This window comes from Alexandromys fortis, unplaced genomic scaffold, assembly GCF_014885135.2.
Source record: "Alexandromys fortis isolate MF-2015 unplaced genomic scaffold, M_Fortis_MF-2015_v1.1 scaffold_92, whole genome shotgun sequence".
In the NCBI taxonomy this organism is placed as follows: Eukaryota; Metazoa; Chordata; class Mammalia; order Rodentia; family Cricetidae; genus Alexandromys; species Alexandromys fortis.
In genome coordinates, this window is record NW_026067972.1 from 4,410,731 (window position 1) to 4,429,324 (window position 18,594).

The 18,594-nt window shown below is 43.8% G+C and overlaps 2 protein-coding genes across 2 annotated transcripts in view; one reads left to right on the forward strand and one right to left on the reverse strand.

Moving 5' to 3' along the window:
* The first annotated feature begins 4,041 nt into the window (after nucleotides 1-4,041).
* LOC126509775 (beclin-2-like) lies at nucleotides 4,042-7,258 on the forward strand. Its single transcript, XM_050155872.1, has one exon. The coding sequence runs from the start codon at nucleotides 4,251-4,253 to the stop codon at nucleotides 5,667-5,669; it is 1,419 nt and encodes a 472-aa protein (XP_050011829.1). The 5' UTR covers nucleotides 4,042-4,250; the 3' UTR covers nucleotides 5,670-7,258.
* Nucleotides 7,259-8,134: 876 nt separating this feature from the next.
* The window catches only part of Dcaf10 (DDB1 and CUL4 associated factor 10), a 39,922-nt gene continuing 29,462 nt past the window's right edge, over nucleotides 8,135-18,594 (reverse strand). Inside the window, exons 5-8 of the mRNA XM_050155904.1 lie at nucleotides 18,381-18,583; nucleotides 17,097-17,207; nucleotides 15,628-15,773; nucleotides 8,135-14,610 (exon numbers count right to left, since the gene is read on the reverse strand). Of these exons, the coding sequence (XP_050011861.1) occupies nucleotides 14,242-14,610; nucleotides 15,628-15,773; nucleotides 17,097-17,207; nucleotides 18,381-18,583 (829 nt within the window). The 3' untranslated portion in view covers nucleotides 8,135-14,241. The remainder of the gene's footprint in view (nucleotides 14,611-15,627; nucleotides 15,774-17,096; nucleotides 17,208-18,380; nucleotides 18,584-18,594) is intronic.

Below are 18,594 nucleotides of genomic sequence, written 5' to 3' on the forward strand. Positions count from 1 at the left end.
TTTTCCACTTGGGCCTCTGCCTCTGGGCTCCTGCTCTGTCTCAGCCCCCCTCCCCCCAGGGCGGACTGGAAGGTCAGGAAGCAAATGGCATGTCCAATTTTAAGTTGCCCCCGACTGGAAAAAACTGAAGTCCTGTAAAGGACAGGTAGGCGAGGGAGACTCCATTCTAGCATTTTAAACTGATTTTTGTTTAGGAACGTGTCCTGTAGCTACCCAGTATTGTAAAGCTCTAAATGCTTTTTAGAGCAGAGCATTCTAAGTATTGAGATCCGCACTTAACACAGAACTCTGGCTTCCCAACAAATTCCGAAGGAAAAAAGAAAGCTCTTCTTATTGGATGCTGTTTCCTAGGCTGCATTGGGTTGTGTGCACCGCCCCCCGCCCCACCCAGGAGGGAGGCATTGTAAGAAATCAACCACACGGGGCTGGAGAGATGGCTCAGAGGTTAAGAGCACTGACTGCTCTTCCAGAGGTCCTGAGTTCAATTCCCAGCAACCACGTGGTGGCTCACAACCATCTATAATGAGATCTGGTGCCCTCTTCTGGCCTGCAAGCATACAAGGAAGGAATGTTGTATACATAATAAACAAATAAATCTTAAAAAAAAAATCAACCACAATCATCCATGTTCAGTTCAGTAGGCGTGTGTAGAGCTCAGGCCGGTCTAACCTGGGAGCTTGTTAGCTCCCCCCCCCCCCATAGGGCTGGAAAGCTTTGGTTTGCTATGGGACTAGGCTCTGGTGTGAGAAAAAAAGGAGCTCTCCCAGCCTCCAGAGGATGGGGTTGTTTGGAGTGCTACACAGCAGGAAGGATTGTACCTCCCTGAAGAGCCCAGACGGTGAGGGATTCAGGGGCAGAAAAATGTAATTAGCAAAACGTAAAAATCACTGTCCTGCGCCACAGGGAAATGCCGGTCATTCTTCCTTTCTCTCAGCTGACTCCTGACTTGGCAAAGCGGTCAGATAAACTGCTTCACCTCGGCTCACTCTTGAGTCAGCAGCGCTCTAGGTAGGAAATGAGCATGGGTGTCACTCACTCTTGTGAGCTGCGCTCTTGGCTTAATCTGTAGGGCTTGAGCTATGTCCCTGACCAGGAGTTTGAGGGACAGGGTCTGTGTCCCAGGTCTTTGAACCCACTAAGGTTCATACCCCATAGAAGAAGCATAATCTCATCCCAGACGTTGTCTTTATCATATGTCCCTCATGTCAAAGATGGGCTTTTTTTGTTATTATTCTATTGTTAATATTCTATTGTTGTTTTGTTTTGTTTTTCTAGGCAGGGTTTCTCTGCAGTTTTGGAGCCTGTCCTGGAACTAGCTCTTGTAGACCAGGCTGGTCTCGAACTCACAGAGATCCACCTGCCTCTGCCTCCCGAGTGCTGGGATTAATGACATGTGCCACCACCACCCGGCCAATTTATTCTTTCTGAAAACTGCCACAAAATGAGGGGCTGCCCACTTCTGACCAGAAAGCACTGGGGTAAGAGTCGTGGTTTTGCTGTTTTTAAGAAATGCTAGGAACACCATCAATTAAATCCACTTGTTTTGGTTTGAACTTTGTATATGACTTTTTTGGCTGTGTGTGCCTGCAGTACCTGCAAAGGCCAGAAGAGAGTGTCAGACCCCATATGGAACTGGAATCATAGACAGTTGTGAGCCACCTTGTAGTGTTGGGAATTGAATTCTGGTCCTCTGGAAAAGCAGTCATCTCTCCAGCCCCTCAATGTTATGTAACAAAAAATGATTTTTTTTTTTTTTGAGTTGGGGTAAGTAGTTCATGGCTGTAATTCCAACAGTCTAGGGGGCAGAGGCTGGAAGCTGGCTACATGTTCAAGACCAGTCTACTGGTGACCAGTTCAAGCTGACCAGGACTACACAGGGAGTCCTGTCTCCGAGAAAGAGAAACAGCCCACTCAAAGAACAATGTAGGTAATAACCCCTTAAGAATAAATGCAATGAATGTATCAATGTACAATGAAAGAGCTTGATATTTTATATTTAATTCCTCCCCCCTCGTTACCTAGTATTTAATGTTTGAAAAGCATTCACAATGAGATTTGGATCCTTGATTTTACCCTAATAAAAACTGTTTTCATTAACACAGCAGTAATATAAACACAGCAGTCGATCATACTCATAATGTAAATGGTTTCCTAGGGAACTAGGGTTTTTTTTTTAATATAAAGAATAAATAATTTTGTTTTCCAAGGCTGGGGGTCCAACTTGCCTCCAGGCTGCTAAGCAGAGTCTCTACTTAAGCCCTACACAATGTTTTGAATTACGTATCCCTGGTGTTTTCTTTCATTGTCACTGGCAACGCAGGAGCAGCGACTTACAGCTTTTACCAGAGTGCCTTAGCGCCAGCTTTCCTCCCGACTTAGAGAGGTCTGCTCCTGGAAAGCTGACCTCAGGGTAACTGCCCAGGAATTCAGACGTTAAATGGGGAGAGGTCGGCTCCAGCGGAGGCGGTGCTGCGCTGCTGACATTGGGGGACCTGATGGGACACGCTGCGTTCACCCACACTGTCAACCACAGAGTTGTTTTCTCGACAGGCCAGAAACATGCAATTCCCTGAGAGTTGTCTTCTGACCTCTACACACACGTACGATGGCACTGTCTCACACACACAACAAAAAACTTACACGGGAAAGATTTAAAGTTGTTTTCTGACTGACTTTATACAGTGATCCATCCAATAGCCATAAAAAACAAACAAACAAAACCCTTAATCCTAACTTGTCTTGTTTCTCAAACCGTAGTACCCAGAGCTGCAGCAGCAACAGAAAACTGGGCAGACAAGTGGCGGGCAGGGCAGACATCAGCGGAGGACTGACACCTGTGGCTTAGCTCTTCCAGATGATTCCAACCTGCCTTAGAGCCCTCTGCTGTAGGAGGGACTGGGGGCGGGGGGGGGGGGGGGGGGGGGGGGGGGGGGGGGGGGGGAGGCAGCTTGTCTATGTCACTGTTCAGAAGGAGCGGGCTTGCCCAGTGGGGGATGGGTTGGGAGCGAGCATGAAGTGAGAATCACATGAACGCAGCTTCTAGCACAGACTTCTGACTGCGAACAAGGAAGAGTTGTTTGGGGCCTGCGCAAGCTTCCCATTACTGAACGAAATCAATCAAAGTGGGAAGGTGCCATGAGATGGTTCAGCAGATAAAGGTGCTTGATGCCAAGCCTGATGTCTAAGGGTCAGTGCCCAGAGCTGAACGTCAGGAAGAGTGAAGAGACCTCCATGCCCACACCACGGCATAAATGCATAAATGAATGTAATAAAATACTTAGATCTCAAAAGGTGGGAGGTTTGTTTTGGCTTAGTTTTGGAGGCTCCAGTTCACAGTCTGCTGACTTCACTGTTTGGGGGTAACAGCAAGGAAGCCACTGCCCAAATGAACAGCCCCCCAATTAGACTTCTGTTGTTTAAAGGTTCTGCCACCTCCTCGCAAATGTGCCCTGGGTTAGGGAACACTGCAGACCCAAACTACCACAGGGCTAAGTGCTGCTGGGACTGGGGAGGCAGGAAGGCAGCTTGATTGGAACTAGGTGTAGTGGTACACAGTTGTGATTCCAGTTCTCAGGGGGCTGCGGCAGAAGGGTTAAAAGTTTGAAGCCAGCCTGGACACATAGGGAGCTCATCTGAAACAAAAACTAAAAGTCCCGTGTGGTGTGTGCGCGCATGCGCATGTGTTCAAATGCACGCAGGTGGGAGCCAGAAGGCAATCTCAGGTATTGGCTCTCAGGTCATACACCTTATTTTTTTAAGACAGGGACCTGGCAGTTCCATGCTTAGGCTAGTCCCAATGGCCAGCGAACCCCAGGGGTCTGTTTCTGTCCCCCAGCTCTGGCATTCACACGCACTGACCAACACATTGGATTTTTATATGGATGCTGGAGATGAAACTCAGATCCCTACCAGGCGTGGTGGTGCACACCCTTAATCCCAGCACTTGGGAGGCAGAGGCAGGTGGATCTCTGTGAGTTCAAGGCCAGCCTGGTCTATAAATGGAGTTCAGGACAGCCAAGGTTGCACAGAGAAACACTTTCTGGAAACAAAACGAAATAAAAACCCCACACATGCTGGTCATGATTATCAAAACCTGTGTTAGAGAGACTCGCTGGCCTGTGGGGAGCTACAGGTGGGAATTCCCAGGAGGGAATTGTTAAGGTATAAAAGGGAAGCGTGAGCGAGACCTTGCCAAAGACTCCCTGGGCTGGAAGGAAACCTAGACTCCGGTGGGGGCGCACACCTTCAGGATGTCTTCCACTCTCTTCCGGTGCCAGCGCTGCAACCAGCCCCTGAAGCTCCGTGCAATGCAGGAAGGGCCCTTGGAAGCCCAGCAGCATGCCAACCCCTCCCCAAGGGCCAGGACCTCCAGCAGCCCCGTTCCTGACTGGGGCAAGTCGTCCCAGGAAAGTGCCTGCTCTACCTTCTCTTTGCTTGATGAGTTGACTACCCAGAGAACTTTTGCAAAGCAGGAAGGGCCCTTGGAAGCCCAGCAGCATGCCAGCCCCTCCCCAAGGGCCAGGACCTCCAGCAGCCCCGTTCCTGACTGGGGCAAGTCGTCCCAGGAAAGTGCCTGCTCTACCTTCTCTCTGCTTGGTGAGTTGACTGCCCAGAGAACTTTGAACACTATCCAAAATGTTGTCTTAGAGATCTCTGAAAACCTCTCCGGCCAAAAAGATGTGGACCACCCGCTCTGTGTGGACTGTATGAACAATCTTGTGAGGGAACTAGATGCCCAGCTCACTCTAGTTGAAGCTGACACAGAGAAGTACAGACGTTTCGTGGAGAGAGAATCGCTGGTGAGTGAGGAGGAGAGGGAGGCCATGAATGCGGAGCTCTTGCCTGAGCTGCGGAGTCTGGAGCAGGAAGAAGCAAGGCTGGCTCAGGAGCAGAAGGACATAGACGGCCAGAATGCAAGAATAGAGGCCGAACTCAGAGAAGCCATGTCAGAGAGCTGGAAGCTCGAACAACAGGAGGAGGAGGATTTGAAGGAGTACGCTGCCTTGACAAAGAAACGGCTGGAGCTGATAGACAAGCTGAGCAGTGTGGAGAACCGATTGGCCGATGCCCAGAAGCAGCTGTCGCGCCTGAGAAAGACCGATATCTTCAATATGACGTTTACCATCTTGGATGAGGGGCCGCTGGGCATTATCAACAACTTCAGGCTGGGCCGCCTCCCTGGCATCCAGGTGGAATGGGGTGAGATTAACACCGCCTGGGGACAGACAGCCTTGCTGCTCTTCAGCTTGTCCAAGCTAGCTGAACTGCAATTCCAGAGGTACCAACTAGTGCCCTGCGGGGACCATTCCTACCTTAAGTCCTTGGCTGGTGATGGGATGCTGCCGCTGTTCTCAGATGGGAGCCACAGAGTCTTCCACAATAACGAGTTTGATTGTGGGATGAAGGCCTTCCTGGACTGCCTGCAGCAGTTTATGGAGGAGGCTGAGAAGAAAGGCCTCTTCCTGCCCTATAGGATCCACGTGAAGAGAGGGGTGCTGGAGGATACCAAGGGCAGTGGCGAGTGCTGCTCCATCAGTACCCACCTGAACTCAGAGGAGGAGTGGGCAAAGGCTCTTAAATTCATGCTTACCAACTTAAAGTTGATTCTTGCTTGGGCTTCGTCAAGGTACTGTTCTAAGATAGAACCAGTCTGGAGCCATTTTAAATAAAACTTCCATTTTGAATAGGGGTCAAATAAAGTTTAAGTTCCCAAGACCTCCGTGGGTAAATGACATCCTGCTTGGCAGAGAGAGACATGCATGTGGGTAAGTGATATCCTGGCTTCTAGTTAAGACTCTGGAATGAGTGTGGGGCAAGCCACCTGGCACACTGGAGTAAGTCAACCAATGACAACAAGATATGTGGACCACATAGATAAATGTTCCTAGGAATGTCCCCTTCCCCGAATCCTGATGGGTAGAAAAATGCAACCGTAACTTGGTACAGATGTTGTGATTTTCAGGAATAAAAGCGTTGTGATGTTCTGGCTTAAGGCTCAGCTCCCGAGTTTGTTCTGCAACTCTAGTCAATCAGTAGCAAAAACCATTTTTTTTGTTTTCTGCATTGGCTTGGTGTGCGAGTTGTGTTGGCTCCAAGTGGACTTTATAGTGCTATGACAATGAACTCATCTTCAAAAATACTAGGGAAATAAGGTGGCACAACTCAGGAATGTAATGCGTTTGTGATCCAAAGATCGTTTTGTCTTTCTTAAGAGAAGTTCTTCGTAGCTCAGGTGGACCTCGACACTCCTCCTGCTTAGTCCTGAATGCTGGGATTACATGAACCCACCAGGAATGAGTTTTAAAATAGTGCCTCAGAGGCCCTTGGTTGATCCCTAGTACCCATTATGTGTTATTTGCTGAGAGTGACCCAAATGTCACTGCTGCACTGTGGTCATTTTTCCTTGTATCTTTTTCTCTGGTTCCTCTTCACCCAGGCATTCAAAATGATAGGGGCAAAAAACCCCAAAGACATAAGATCACTCTTGCATTAAAAAAATGATAGAGATGAGGAGGGAATTGGCCAGAGATGAGTGGAGTCGGGGTAGCGAGGAGAAAAGCTGGTTGGAACTTTCTGAGAAAACTGTGTGGTGGCTCTACTGTGTGGAATGGCCCTTTGGAGGGCAGCAGTCATGAGGTCAGATGTCAGGGAGTGCGAAGGTTCGAGTTTTGTAATGCATGAGCCTCGCTTTTCATCTCTTATGTTTACATTTTCTGAAATGAAAAGGAAACCTGTGTCAGAAAGCATGAGAACATATATGCCATTGGTTTTGCAGAGGGGGAGAGACAGTAACCTAGAGAAAGGAAGACATTCTCAGAGTCAGAAGGAACATAGCCCATCCGTGCCTTGACTTTTGTGTAGGGACCCATGTTGGAACTTGTACTAGTTTAAAGCGCTAAGGTCATGAGAGTTTGTTACAGCACTAATAGGAAACTAATATATATTATTTAGAATGCCAATTTCTTATCCAATTAAACTTATTTGATTTGCCTTTTTTGTTCTTAACCTCACTATGTTAAGGTCATGAGTTTGTTACAGCACTAATATGAAACTAATATGTATTTAGAATGACAGTTTCTTATCCAATTAAAAATTTACTTGATTTGCCTTTTTGGTTGTTTTTAATCTCACTATGTTACTCTGGCCTTAAGTTTGTGATCCTCTTGCCTCAACCTCTCCAAGTGCTGTACCACAGGCATGTGCCACCATGCCCAGCTAAAACACCCTGTTTTTAAGTAGCCCCAATATGTCCGTGAAAGAAGTAACAGTGAAACTTAAGAGCTACAATTTGTTAAATCAGTTCATCTATTTGGCAAAATAATATGAATTGAATGAAACTTGTTCTTGTTTGAGTTTTGAGATGGAGTCATGCTATATCACCCAAGCTGGCCCTGCCCGCACACAAGTGATCTTTGTGTTTCAGCCTCCAGAGTGCTTGGAAGTCTAGGCCTGCGCCGCTGACCTACTAAATCACTCTCTTCTTACCTCTCTCGTGCAGGGAGAAACTTAGAACTTTGACTTTTCAGTGTTATGCCTCTTCATTTTTTTTTGTTTGTTTTTCAAGACAGGGTTTCTCTATGTATAGCCCTGACTGTCCTGGAACTCACTCTATAGACCAAGCTAACCTCAAATTTGGGAGATCCGCCTGCCTCTGTCTCCCGAGTGCTGGGATTAAAGGTGTGTGCCGCCACTGCCCAGCTTTGCACGTTTTTAAAAGGCAATAAATTAATATAATAGCATACTAGGTAAATAATCAAAATGTGGAGGCAGGCTCCTACTGATGGCTCATGCCTTTAATCTCAGCAATCAGGAGGCAGAGGCAGGTGTACGTCTCTGAGTTTGAGGCCAGCCTGATCTCATAGTGAGGCCAATAAGAGCTATATTGTGAGCCTCTTAAATAAAAAACCCATGAGAAAAAAACAAAACAACAAAGAATTTGACATGAATTCATAATTTCTTTCTGGAGTTTACATGATCCAAACAGTGATTATCAGTCTACTACTGCCCTGTCTCAACCTTATGGTCAGTCTTGATCTAAAAATGCATACCCAGGTGGTGAGAGTAAAATATTTCAAGCCACTATATCTGATATTTCATTGACCTTTCAAACATGTTAATCATACACAAAAGTGTGTCAAATGTTTGCAAGTAACATTTATTTCTTAAAATCACATAATGAGGTAGACATGTACCAAAATATTCAGGGCACATATAAAGGTTTAATGAAACCTGGAGATTTTATGTTGGTATGTGTGGTGGTCATCTGTAATTCTGTCTATCCACTCAAAAGGCTTAAAATAATTCAATAGGAAAGGTAAATCTATTTTACAGTCTTAGAAAGTTTATCTGTTCTGAAAAGAACATTTCACATACCAAAAACCATCTGTAAGTAGCTTTAATTATAGAGTAGAAACTAAGGAATGAAGTCGTGCAGTTGTAGCTGTCTTTGAAGGCCTTTAAAGATAGCTGGAGGATGTGCAATTCTTACAATGCCTTTCTAAGTTAAGAACCACTTAATGTGTGAGCCAAGGCCACATCAGAATGCACTGCTGCTGCTCCCAGGTTTACAACAGGCTGCATGTAAACGAGCATGCAGCCTAAATAACTCCACAACCTTGTAATGCCAGCCCGGTTGATGTCTGTTTCCTATGCTTCTATAGAGAGACCGTAGTTTTATCTCCGTTCCCTGAGTACCTAGTACCAGGCATATACTAGGGTTCAAGTCCATGTTCAGTGAGAATTAGAACCCTGATTTAGCTTTCAAAAATCAATAAATACCCAGAGGAAGATAGCCTACTATTTAAAAACAACCACCCCCCAAACAAACAAAATCAACCAAACTAAACCAAACCAAACCAAACCCCAACCACCACCACCTGATACTGCCTCTGGGGCTCGGTAAGTTTTCCATCACATTCTGGCTTCATGAGAACTTGAGGCCACACATAGTGAAGGTTCATTTGACTCATTCAACAGGTATTTATTGAACAACCACTCTGTCAGATCCTCTCCTGGGCACCATGGATACAAGAATAAAGAAGATAGCCCTGCCCTGAAGGAGCGCACAGTCTAGCAGACAAGCCAATAGCACCTTAGACCCTGCGATAGTGTTCTGATTGGCAGCTTATTAACTAGAATGTTCCAAGTTTGTTTTAAAAACACAAACCTAACGTTTAAAGACTGTGACCGGATTTAAATCCTGAACATTACTTTATTACTCCTGGGGGGGTGTCACGTTTCTATATACATACATCCAAAAGATGTGTGCATCAGATGTGCTCCTCGGGGCTTTTGACTGAACCTCTGTCAGCTCATTTACGGCAAACATGGAGATTTTCCTGTTGGCGATAATTTCCATTATCATTTGAACGGGAGTTCTCAGGACAGTGGCAGTTCTCTAGGATGTACATGTTCGGTGGCCGTTAGTGTGATATCAGGTATACATTTCAATGGTTTCAGTGGCATCTCTCTAGCCCTAAGCCTACCTGGAGCTTCCTTTTCCTTCCTCTTCTGCACTCCGTGGGTGTCCTTCCGCATGTGTTGCTTACCCCTTGCAGATGGAGCGCTGTTGGCTGTTGTTGCTGCACTCTGCTTCAGTGCTAGTCTGGGGCCCAGCAGCAGCAGCTCTGGTTTATGCCTCCCTTACTTGCTTGCCCCACCTTTAACAATGGGCTTCATTTTTCAGATGGTGAGTAGAACACAGCCAAAGGAGCTGCCTCACTGTGTGCCCAGAGTTTGCCCAGTTATTTTTGTAGGCAGCGACCAGGACTGGTTAACTCATGTCACAGCCCGTAAGATAGCACAGAAGTAGGAGCCTGTTAGAAACAGGCGTGCTGATAGAATACATTACTTCGCAATATACATTTTTAAAGCTAACCATGAGGCAAATACATAGTTGAGGGAATATTCCTAAGAGATATTTCTCACATTTCTTATAGCCCTTTGTGTTCTATGAAATAGTCTACATGTATCAGAGCTCGTTGTGGATTTGCAATAATACATTGTGAGTGTAATGTAACTTCATCATGATAAAGTGAATCAGATCGAGCATGCTGTTTAAGAAGGCAGAGAGGTAGACTACCATACCTACGGAGACTTGCATCAACAATAACTACAAATTTAAAATTTTGGCACTTAAGAGATACACATTAGTTATCCAGACAAAATCCACATATATGGATTCCTTCATGACCAACAGAAGGTGTTACAGAATGGATCTATACAGCACCCAAGGACCACTGGTCACTGAATGAGGATGATTGTCATCAGGAAGCTACCAGACCATATCGCCTGCTTTTTATAAAAGTCAAATGAAAGCCTGGCATGGTAGTGCACACTTGGGAGGCAGAGGCAGAAAGAACTCTGAATTGCAGGCCAGCCTGGTCTACACAGCGAGTTCCAGGACAGTCAGGTCTACACAAAGAAACCTTGTCTCAAAAACAAAACTAAAAGCCAAGTGTAACAGACACTTAGGGACACAGTGCTGCATGGTCCAGTGTGAGAGACAACAGTATTCTAAGGGTTTCTTGGGGTGTTTCCCCTCTGCTCCCCTTCTAGAATGACAGCCTTTAAAATTACATGAGCTGACCTGGTCCTAGATGCAGGAGTAGGGAACATGAACTTTATTATTTTCCTTTGAGTTGTTCCCTTAAAACTTTTATTGTGGCTTCTTTTTAGGGATCTAACAGGGAGAAATAAAATAGACATGATTTGGGCTTTGTGGAAAAAAAAAAAAAGACACTTAAAACAAATAAACTGGGACTCACTATGACTCTGGCTTGCCTGGAACCTTAGCATGCAGACCAGGCTGACCTCAAGCTCACAGAGATCCACCTGCCTCTGCTTCCCCTGCGCTGGGATTAAAGGCGTGCGCCACCACTAGCTGTGATCACTTTTTTAAAAAAATAATTTTTATTTTATGTTCACTGGTGTTTTGCCTACACGTATGTCTTTGTGAGGTGTCAAGCCCTGGAACTGGAGTTACAGACAGGTGTGAGCTGCTATGTGGGTGCTGGGAATTGAACCTGGGTCCTCTGGAAGAGCAATCAGTGCTCTTAACTGCTGAGCCCATTTCTCCAGCTCCATGGTCACACATATTTTTAAAAACAAAAGACTCTTATTTTAGCCCTTCATTTCCTGATTGAAAATAAGCAACTATTGTATATGTGATGCACCTAAGTCATTCAACATAGCATTCCCATTAACAGGTGTTCTGAAGAAAGCTTTAAGCCAGAATAACTTAGTTACCAAGATTTACCAACAATAACTTCATTATCAATTATAATAGAAATGTATAAATAAAACAGTAAAAAGTACCAGATTTTCAGACTGTTCAAATGGGACCTTAAAATGGTAATATGTAACTTTTCCCAATAGTACAGGTTTTCTGAGGCCCTTCAATTCTGGTTAATACTGACTGATTTTTGTCTTGGCCCTGACTCTCCCTGCTGCAGCACTTGCTGGCTCTTTTCGGTTCTCATCTCTGGCTTTGCTTTCTCACAAAGCTATCCTCTACATTTTCAACACGAGTGCTGCTTGCTTGGTTTTTAGCTTAGAACGGCCCACATGTATGCCTGGGGTGATGATCTGCAGTCTCATGGAAACACCAGTGTTCAAAATGTTCTATGCAGCAATGAAGGCAACAAGGCCAGCCTTGTAATAAAATTTTGCAGAAGATATCAAGCTCATACATTAACAGACCAAGGTAGCTAGCTCATCCTTCACAAACTAAGGGGCAAAAATGGTAGAGAAGTCAGTACAGACTTAGTAATAAAATAAACAGGCAAACCTGGGTCTGAATTCAGTGCTGCTTGGGAGGGAGCCTTGCACAGCCTGAGTCTGATGTCCCTCCCTCCCTCCCCTCAGGAAAACCAGAGAGAAAGCACAGACTCCAGATAACAGCTCAGTTATCATAAGAGGAAATAAAAAGCATCCCTCTTCGATAATTGCATTTGCATCCTTCTGAATTCTCCCATCCAGGCCTGACCCCCCTTAGCTTCTAAGGTGAGTTCATGTGCATTCAAGGGTAGTATGGCTATAGACTATCATTCTGAACTCTGTATTTGCAATTAAGAACACAGCAAAGAAGTAACTCACCACCTTAATATCCTTATGTCTAAATTAGCTTATAGAAGCAAGCCTATGATTTTCACTGTACTTTGCTGTTTTTTTCAATGACTACAAGTTTTCCAGCTTTTCTAACATCTATGATAAGATCTAATTTTTAAAGACTGCCCCAGAGCTAGCATTGTTCTTTGGGAGACAAAAGCTCTTGCAGGTGTGCGAATGGCTGATGGGCACTATAAAGAAAGAACTGTGCATTTATCCGTGTATTTGGGCTGTTTCAACATTTCTGTATCAAATACCTTTTTTGCTATGGATAAAACTTTCAGCATCTACTCCCATGCAGCCTTTTCCAATCTGATCATCTTATTCACAATAATATAACCTAAAGACAAAATGCCCATAATTACTGATTTTTTTTGTTTTGTTTTTTAAGACAAGGTTTCTGTGTAGTTTGGAGCCTGCCCTGGTACTCGCTCTGTAGGCCAGGCTGCCTCTGCCTCCTGAGTGCTGGGATAAAAGGCATGTGCCACCACTGCCTGGCATCACTGATGTTTGTAACAGCCGTCCTAATACAGTAGAAACTGCCTTGAGCGAGGAATTAAGAGACTTGAAGCTCTGGCCTTCCCACTAACTTTGTATGACCTTAGGCAAATCGTTTAACTTCTTTCATTTGTCTAACGATGAAATGAATACCATTTCAAGTTATATGCTACTCTAAAATTGCTATTGTTGATTTATTATTATTACTGTTTAAATAGATGAAACATCTTGTGGGAATTGTGTTAAGCACCAAATGGGTATAGAAATACCTATTGCAATTTCAGGTTGTTTTCAAACTATGACCTGGAGGTCACCTGGATATAGATGATTTAAGGTTCTTTTTATAAAGAGTCCAGTCCTTTCCCTGCCTAAATCAGTCTTCTAAAGTCAGGCCCAGATTCCTGCATTTTTCACAAATCCTTCAAGGATTATACTGCTTCCTAATATTTGAGAAACGCTGGCCTAAAGGGCACGTGACCAAAGAGAGCAAGGCTCTGCATGGCTTCAATTATTCCAGCTTCTAACATATCTCAACAAATGCCAATCAATGTAGCAGAGACTGGAAGAACGCTGCCCATCCAAGGCAGGAGTCATTGCCTTCACACCTTGCCTGATACTTTCCATGACCAAAGCAGAGCCAGTAGGGCTACTCAAGTCACAGACAGCAGCGTAAAGGACTACAGGTCCCTTCTTAGTGATGGCGAGAGCGGAGTTTATGCTCTCTGGCTGAAGAAACAAAGACAATAAAATCTTATTTTCCTCCCACCCATTACTGTGAACAGCTCATCTGTGTGACTCAAAGAATCACAGCCAATCTAAGCCAACTTAGTCTTCTCACTCTATGGCCAGAAACTGTACCAACCTAATGAATAAATCTTCTGTACAACAGAAATGACCGAGCTTATTCCTTTCCTTTCCAATGCTGCTGACAGGAACAAAATACCAAATACAGACACATGCTGCAGATTTTAAATTCATACAAGTAAAATAAATTACAATGAGGTTGCAATATTTTTCTAGAATTTCACAACAAAAATCTCACATGAGATAACTTGTATAATTTTAACAGGAAATTTTAAAAGGATATTTTGTTGCAAGAGTATCAGTTATGAGAATAATGCTATTATCTGTGCTCAATATTTGACAGCAACTTTAAAGGCCAAGTGTACTGATAAATGAAGATGAACTTTCTTTTTTTCAAAAAGTGGTGTGCCAACATCCAACTTCTGGGTTTTATTTAACACTAGTGCCACAGGCTGTTCCTCATCCCAACCATGACTCTTATCCAATGCTCACAAAATTCATACCAAAATAAAATGGGGGGGGGGAAGCAGTGATGGAAACAGGGATGGGGAGAGAACAAGAGCCACATGCAAAATGACTAGGAAAACCCAAACTCAGCGGCACCGACAGCAGAGCAAAGGAATGCCAAGAGAACGATGCTGCATGGTCGGAATGGAGATGCCCAGGTGATGCTGGATGGCCAAGGACTCGGGTCACGGTGTTCACCAACCCATAAGAACCAATATCTTGACCCAGAGTTATAAGATCTTCTAAAAAAGAAAATACTTCACCTAAATTGAAGTAATTCATAAACAAACACCAGAAGAGTTCCTCATTTGATGTAAGTTGTGCCTAAAACTTTGGCTGATACAGAGAGACCCGTCCACTAAGGCACCCTGAGGCAATCTGACAGTGTGTTGGAGAGAACTTTGTTGTCAGGACCACGTCATTGTGAGAGTACAGAGAGCGAATCACCCGTAGGGGGCTGGCTTCTTTGGGTAAACAGTCAATAAGCTCACTGCACTGCTTGTCAAATCCCAACAAGCGAATCCCGTAGCCATGTGGGGAAGAAATCATTCGTCCATCGGGGCTGAAGCAAAGTTCTTTGATGTAGCCCCTGCCTACATTAGCTTCTTCAATGTAATGAGTCAGCCGCAGGGAACATCGAGGTGACACAGGCCGCACTGGAGCTCCTTCTTGGAATTCATAGACGCAGGTCCACTGGAGGAGGAGACAGGAGACAAAATGAAGTGACAGACCCCAAACAGTACTGCAGAAACACTCTAATGCTTTAAGACCTCTTGTTCCTGAGGCTGCCTACGACTTCTATCATTACATTGCTATCAAGACATTTCCTTTTTTTTTTTTTTTTTTTGAGGGCAGCAACAATCCATCCTCTGCATATTTCAAAGGCCTTTCTGCCTTCCTTCAGTTTGGTCTGTAGAGCCAGTGAGCTCTTGCAGACTTCTGCCTACCACAGTAATGAGATCCTAAGTGGTTTTTTTGGTTTTGTTTTGTTTTGTTTTGTTTTTTGCTACAGGGTTTCTCTGTGTAGCCTTGGTTGTCCTAGAACTTGCTCCGTAGACCAGGCTGGCCTCAAACTCTCAGAGAACTGCCTGCCTCTGCCTTCTGAGTGCTGGGATGATTCTAAGTTCTTTTAACTCTTCCTCCAGACATCAGTTTAGCCCCTTCCTTTCTCAGTTTCCTCTGGTTTTTACATAGACCGTTATGATATATCTTTTTTTTTTCTTTTGGCTTTTCAAGACAGGTTTAGCTGCCCTAGAACTTGCTCTGTAGACCAGGTTGACCTCAAACTCAGAGATCCGCTTGCCTCTGTCTCCCAAGTACTGGGATTAAAGGTGTAAGCCACCACTGCCTGGTGGAACTATTTTACTAAACCCTAAACCTCACGTTTAGTCAGTTTAACTGAATAGCTTGGTGTAACATATATCGTTTTGTGTGTTTGTTTTCTGTGATGGGGACAGAATGAAGAAGCTAAGCATGCTATCAGCTGCTGATGGTCTTTAGTGCGCTTCTCAGCTTACTCTAACAAAGCAGGAGAGGAAGAAGAGCTGGAAGGGATAAAGCAACAGAGGAGGTAGAGGAGTTGAGAAATGGGGCCTTTGGTAGTATGTCTGGAGGGCAGGGCCTGAACCTGGTTATTAGCCTAAGGTCTGCACACAGGGCAAGGACAATTTGTCCATTGAGCCCTGCTGAATGTGAAGCAGTAGTCTATACCTCCTGATCATCAGTGTTGCTTGAGCACCGAAGAAGGGTGGCCCAGCCTTTGGGGTGCAGTTGTAAAGATGTGATACAGTTTCCACGATCTCTCTCACCAGGAACTTCAGGGGTTAAGACTTCAAGACTATTTCGTGGTGAAACTCCTGAGATACAAAAAAATTAATTGTTACACAAGGACTAAGGCAGAATCAGGACTTCTGGCAACTACCTTCTTGCCTTCATCACTTACTTTATTCCTTATACTATACCACATGTAAAACCATCTTAGCTCCCTTAATCCCAATATATGTGAATTTTACAGCAGGAATAACCAGTGACTGAAGACATGAAAGATGAGTGGGGTCTTTTTTCATTGGATCTGTATCTCAAAAGGTTCTTTATTTAATAACTGAAGTCATGTGCATGGAAGGAATCTAGAAGATTAAGGTCATAATTCTCAACTCAGAGAACTTACTGGTCTATAGGCCAAAGAATGAAATACTTAGAACCCAGGACTGCCTTTTAGAAAAAAGATCAGGACTTATGATCCTTAAGGACAGTACAGATGATCCTTTATACTGGGATTAATAAACTCGTCCAAAGCTGAAAATATTTAGGTTGTAATGCATTCAATACACCCAACCCACTGAATGCTACAACTCTGTGACAGCTTGCCCTGCAGTATTAGCCATTTATTCTCACAACAGTGTGGCTAACTGGAAGATACCCTGTTACTTTCCAGAATCATGAGAAAAAGTAATACATATTGCTAGCCAGGGATCAAAGTTCAAAATGCGAAGTTTGGTTTCTGTTGAATGCATGCCACTTTATACCACTGTGAAACTGGGAAAATTGTAAGTTGAACAACTCCAAGTCTCTACCCATACTATAAATAGATAAAAAACCAAGGGTGAGAGACATCTTCCTGGTGACTCTACTATACGCCACATCATTTCCTTCAGCCTAGTTCCTAGGATGCCGCCGTTGCTGATCAAAATATATGAGAAACCATTTTCACGATGTCATAAGAAAGCAGCCCAGAAAAACCTTTGTTGTTGCTGCTGATGTTTTTTAGACAGGGTCTCATGTAGCCCAGGCTGGTTTAAAAGTCTCTGAAGAGGAGAATGATCTTGAACTCTCGATACTCTTGCCTCTCCCAAGTGCTGGATAATAGGTTGTGCCACCAGGCTTAGTTCTGCATACATACTGATTTAATTTTCATGGCATCCTTGTTCGGAATCCACATTTTTTAAATATAGTTCCCAAGTACTTCATCTTCAAACTAGACCAAATCAAGACAGGGCTGGGACAATAAAACCAATGCTTACAAGGTTAGAGCACAAGATGGTCTTTTCAAACGATGGCTAAAAAGCAACATAGGACCTCATTTTTCTTAGATTTTGTTTTTATGGATTAAAACTAGACCAAAGAAAGCTATTTGATAGAAACCTATTGCTGTAAGGTTGTAAAGCCAGCTTTTAACCTACCTTCTCGTTGAGAGGCTCGTGACATGTGTTTCTCAGATGAGTTTGAATCACTGTGATGACAAGGTGAACCAGAAACTCTAGAACCAGAAGAACTTGATGAAGTGGTCAAATCTTGAAAAGAAAACCAAACAATAAACCTAGAATAACTCTTACAGTATCTTTTAATTTTTTAATTATCTACTTGAACTTTTAATACATCTAAAATGTGCCAACAAAATCTCATGTAAACTGGACTAGAACTAAGAAAAAGGCAGACAGTTCTTGGTTCTATTTCAGGTCTACTTAAAACCTTTTTTTTTTTAAATATTTATGTATTATGTATACAATATTCTGTCTGTGTATATGCCTGCAGGCCAGAAGAGGGCACCAGACCCCATTACAGATGGTTGTGAGCCACCGTGTGGTTGCTGGGAATTGAACTCAGGACCTTTGGAAGAACAGGCAATGCTCTTAACCTCTGAGCCATCTCTCCAGCCCCTACTTAAAACCTTTTAAAAACCTTTCATAGTAAAGACTTGTGTGAAATAAGATAAAAAGCCACGCAAACATCTTTGCTTCTCTAACATTTCTAAAACAGAAGAAAAGATAGCTGCCTACTTGTTTGACAGTGAATATCAGACACCTGTGTGTTATGTTACTTCACACGGCCATGCTTCACCCTGCATTTCTGGCAGCTGCACACTTTTGGGGAGTCCCTGACAGACTGGTTTCCTGTGACATTTGCAACTAGAATCACCCATAAAAAACTGAACAGCTTTTTGGTTTTTCAGTCAAAAATGGACAACTTCAGGGATGTTATTCACACACCTTTAATCCTAATACTTCATTTCCAGATGCAGATGCAATATGATGTCTATCGGATAATACTGATATAATATAGCATTAAAGTTTTATGAGCCCCAGCTTCATTTAAGTTTACTGAAATCAGCAGTGAAAAAAAGAACAAGGCTTGGCAAAAGGACGCTCCAAGATGGGTCAGCTTGTGAGTGGACATGGAAGTGTAGGGTAGATTACAGACCTAGAGCTCTTGGAGTGATTGTAACCTAACATCCTAATAGAGGCACCCTGAGCCACCATTAACTTCGAGGCAGGGATGGTAATTCTCTGGCTAAGAGTCTTTCTAGAGGCACAGGTTAATGTTATTGTTGGTACACACAGATCATTGCCCATCCTTGGAAAGCCAAGAATAAGCTTCCTAAAGAACAGCTTTGATTTTCTGTCCTTTTCCCTGCTCACACACTTAGAACAAAACCTCTGTGGCTCAGAGTCTTCAGAAAATCTTACCTGAACTTGAAGTAGTTCTTCTTGCTCTCAAAATGGGATAGCTGCCTACTTCTAAAGACTTAGTTAAATCCAGATCGTGCAAAATCAAAAGATATCCAGAGGATGTTGAGATCAACATTTTAGAACAATCTGGTGTTAATCTCATTCGCATAAGAAAACGTGTATGAAAGAATTTCTTATGTGGACACCCATCTTCTGTGCACCTAAGAAGAAA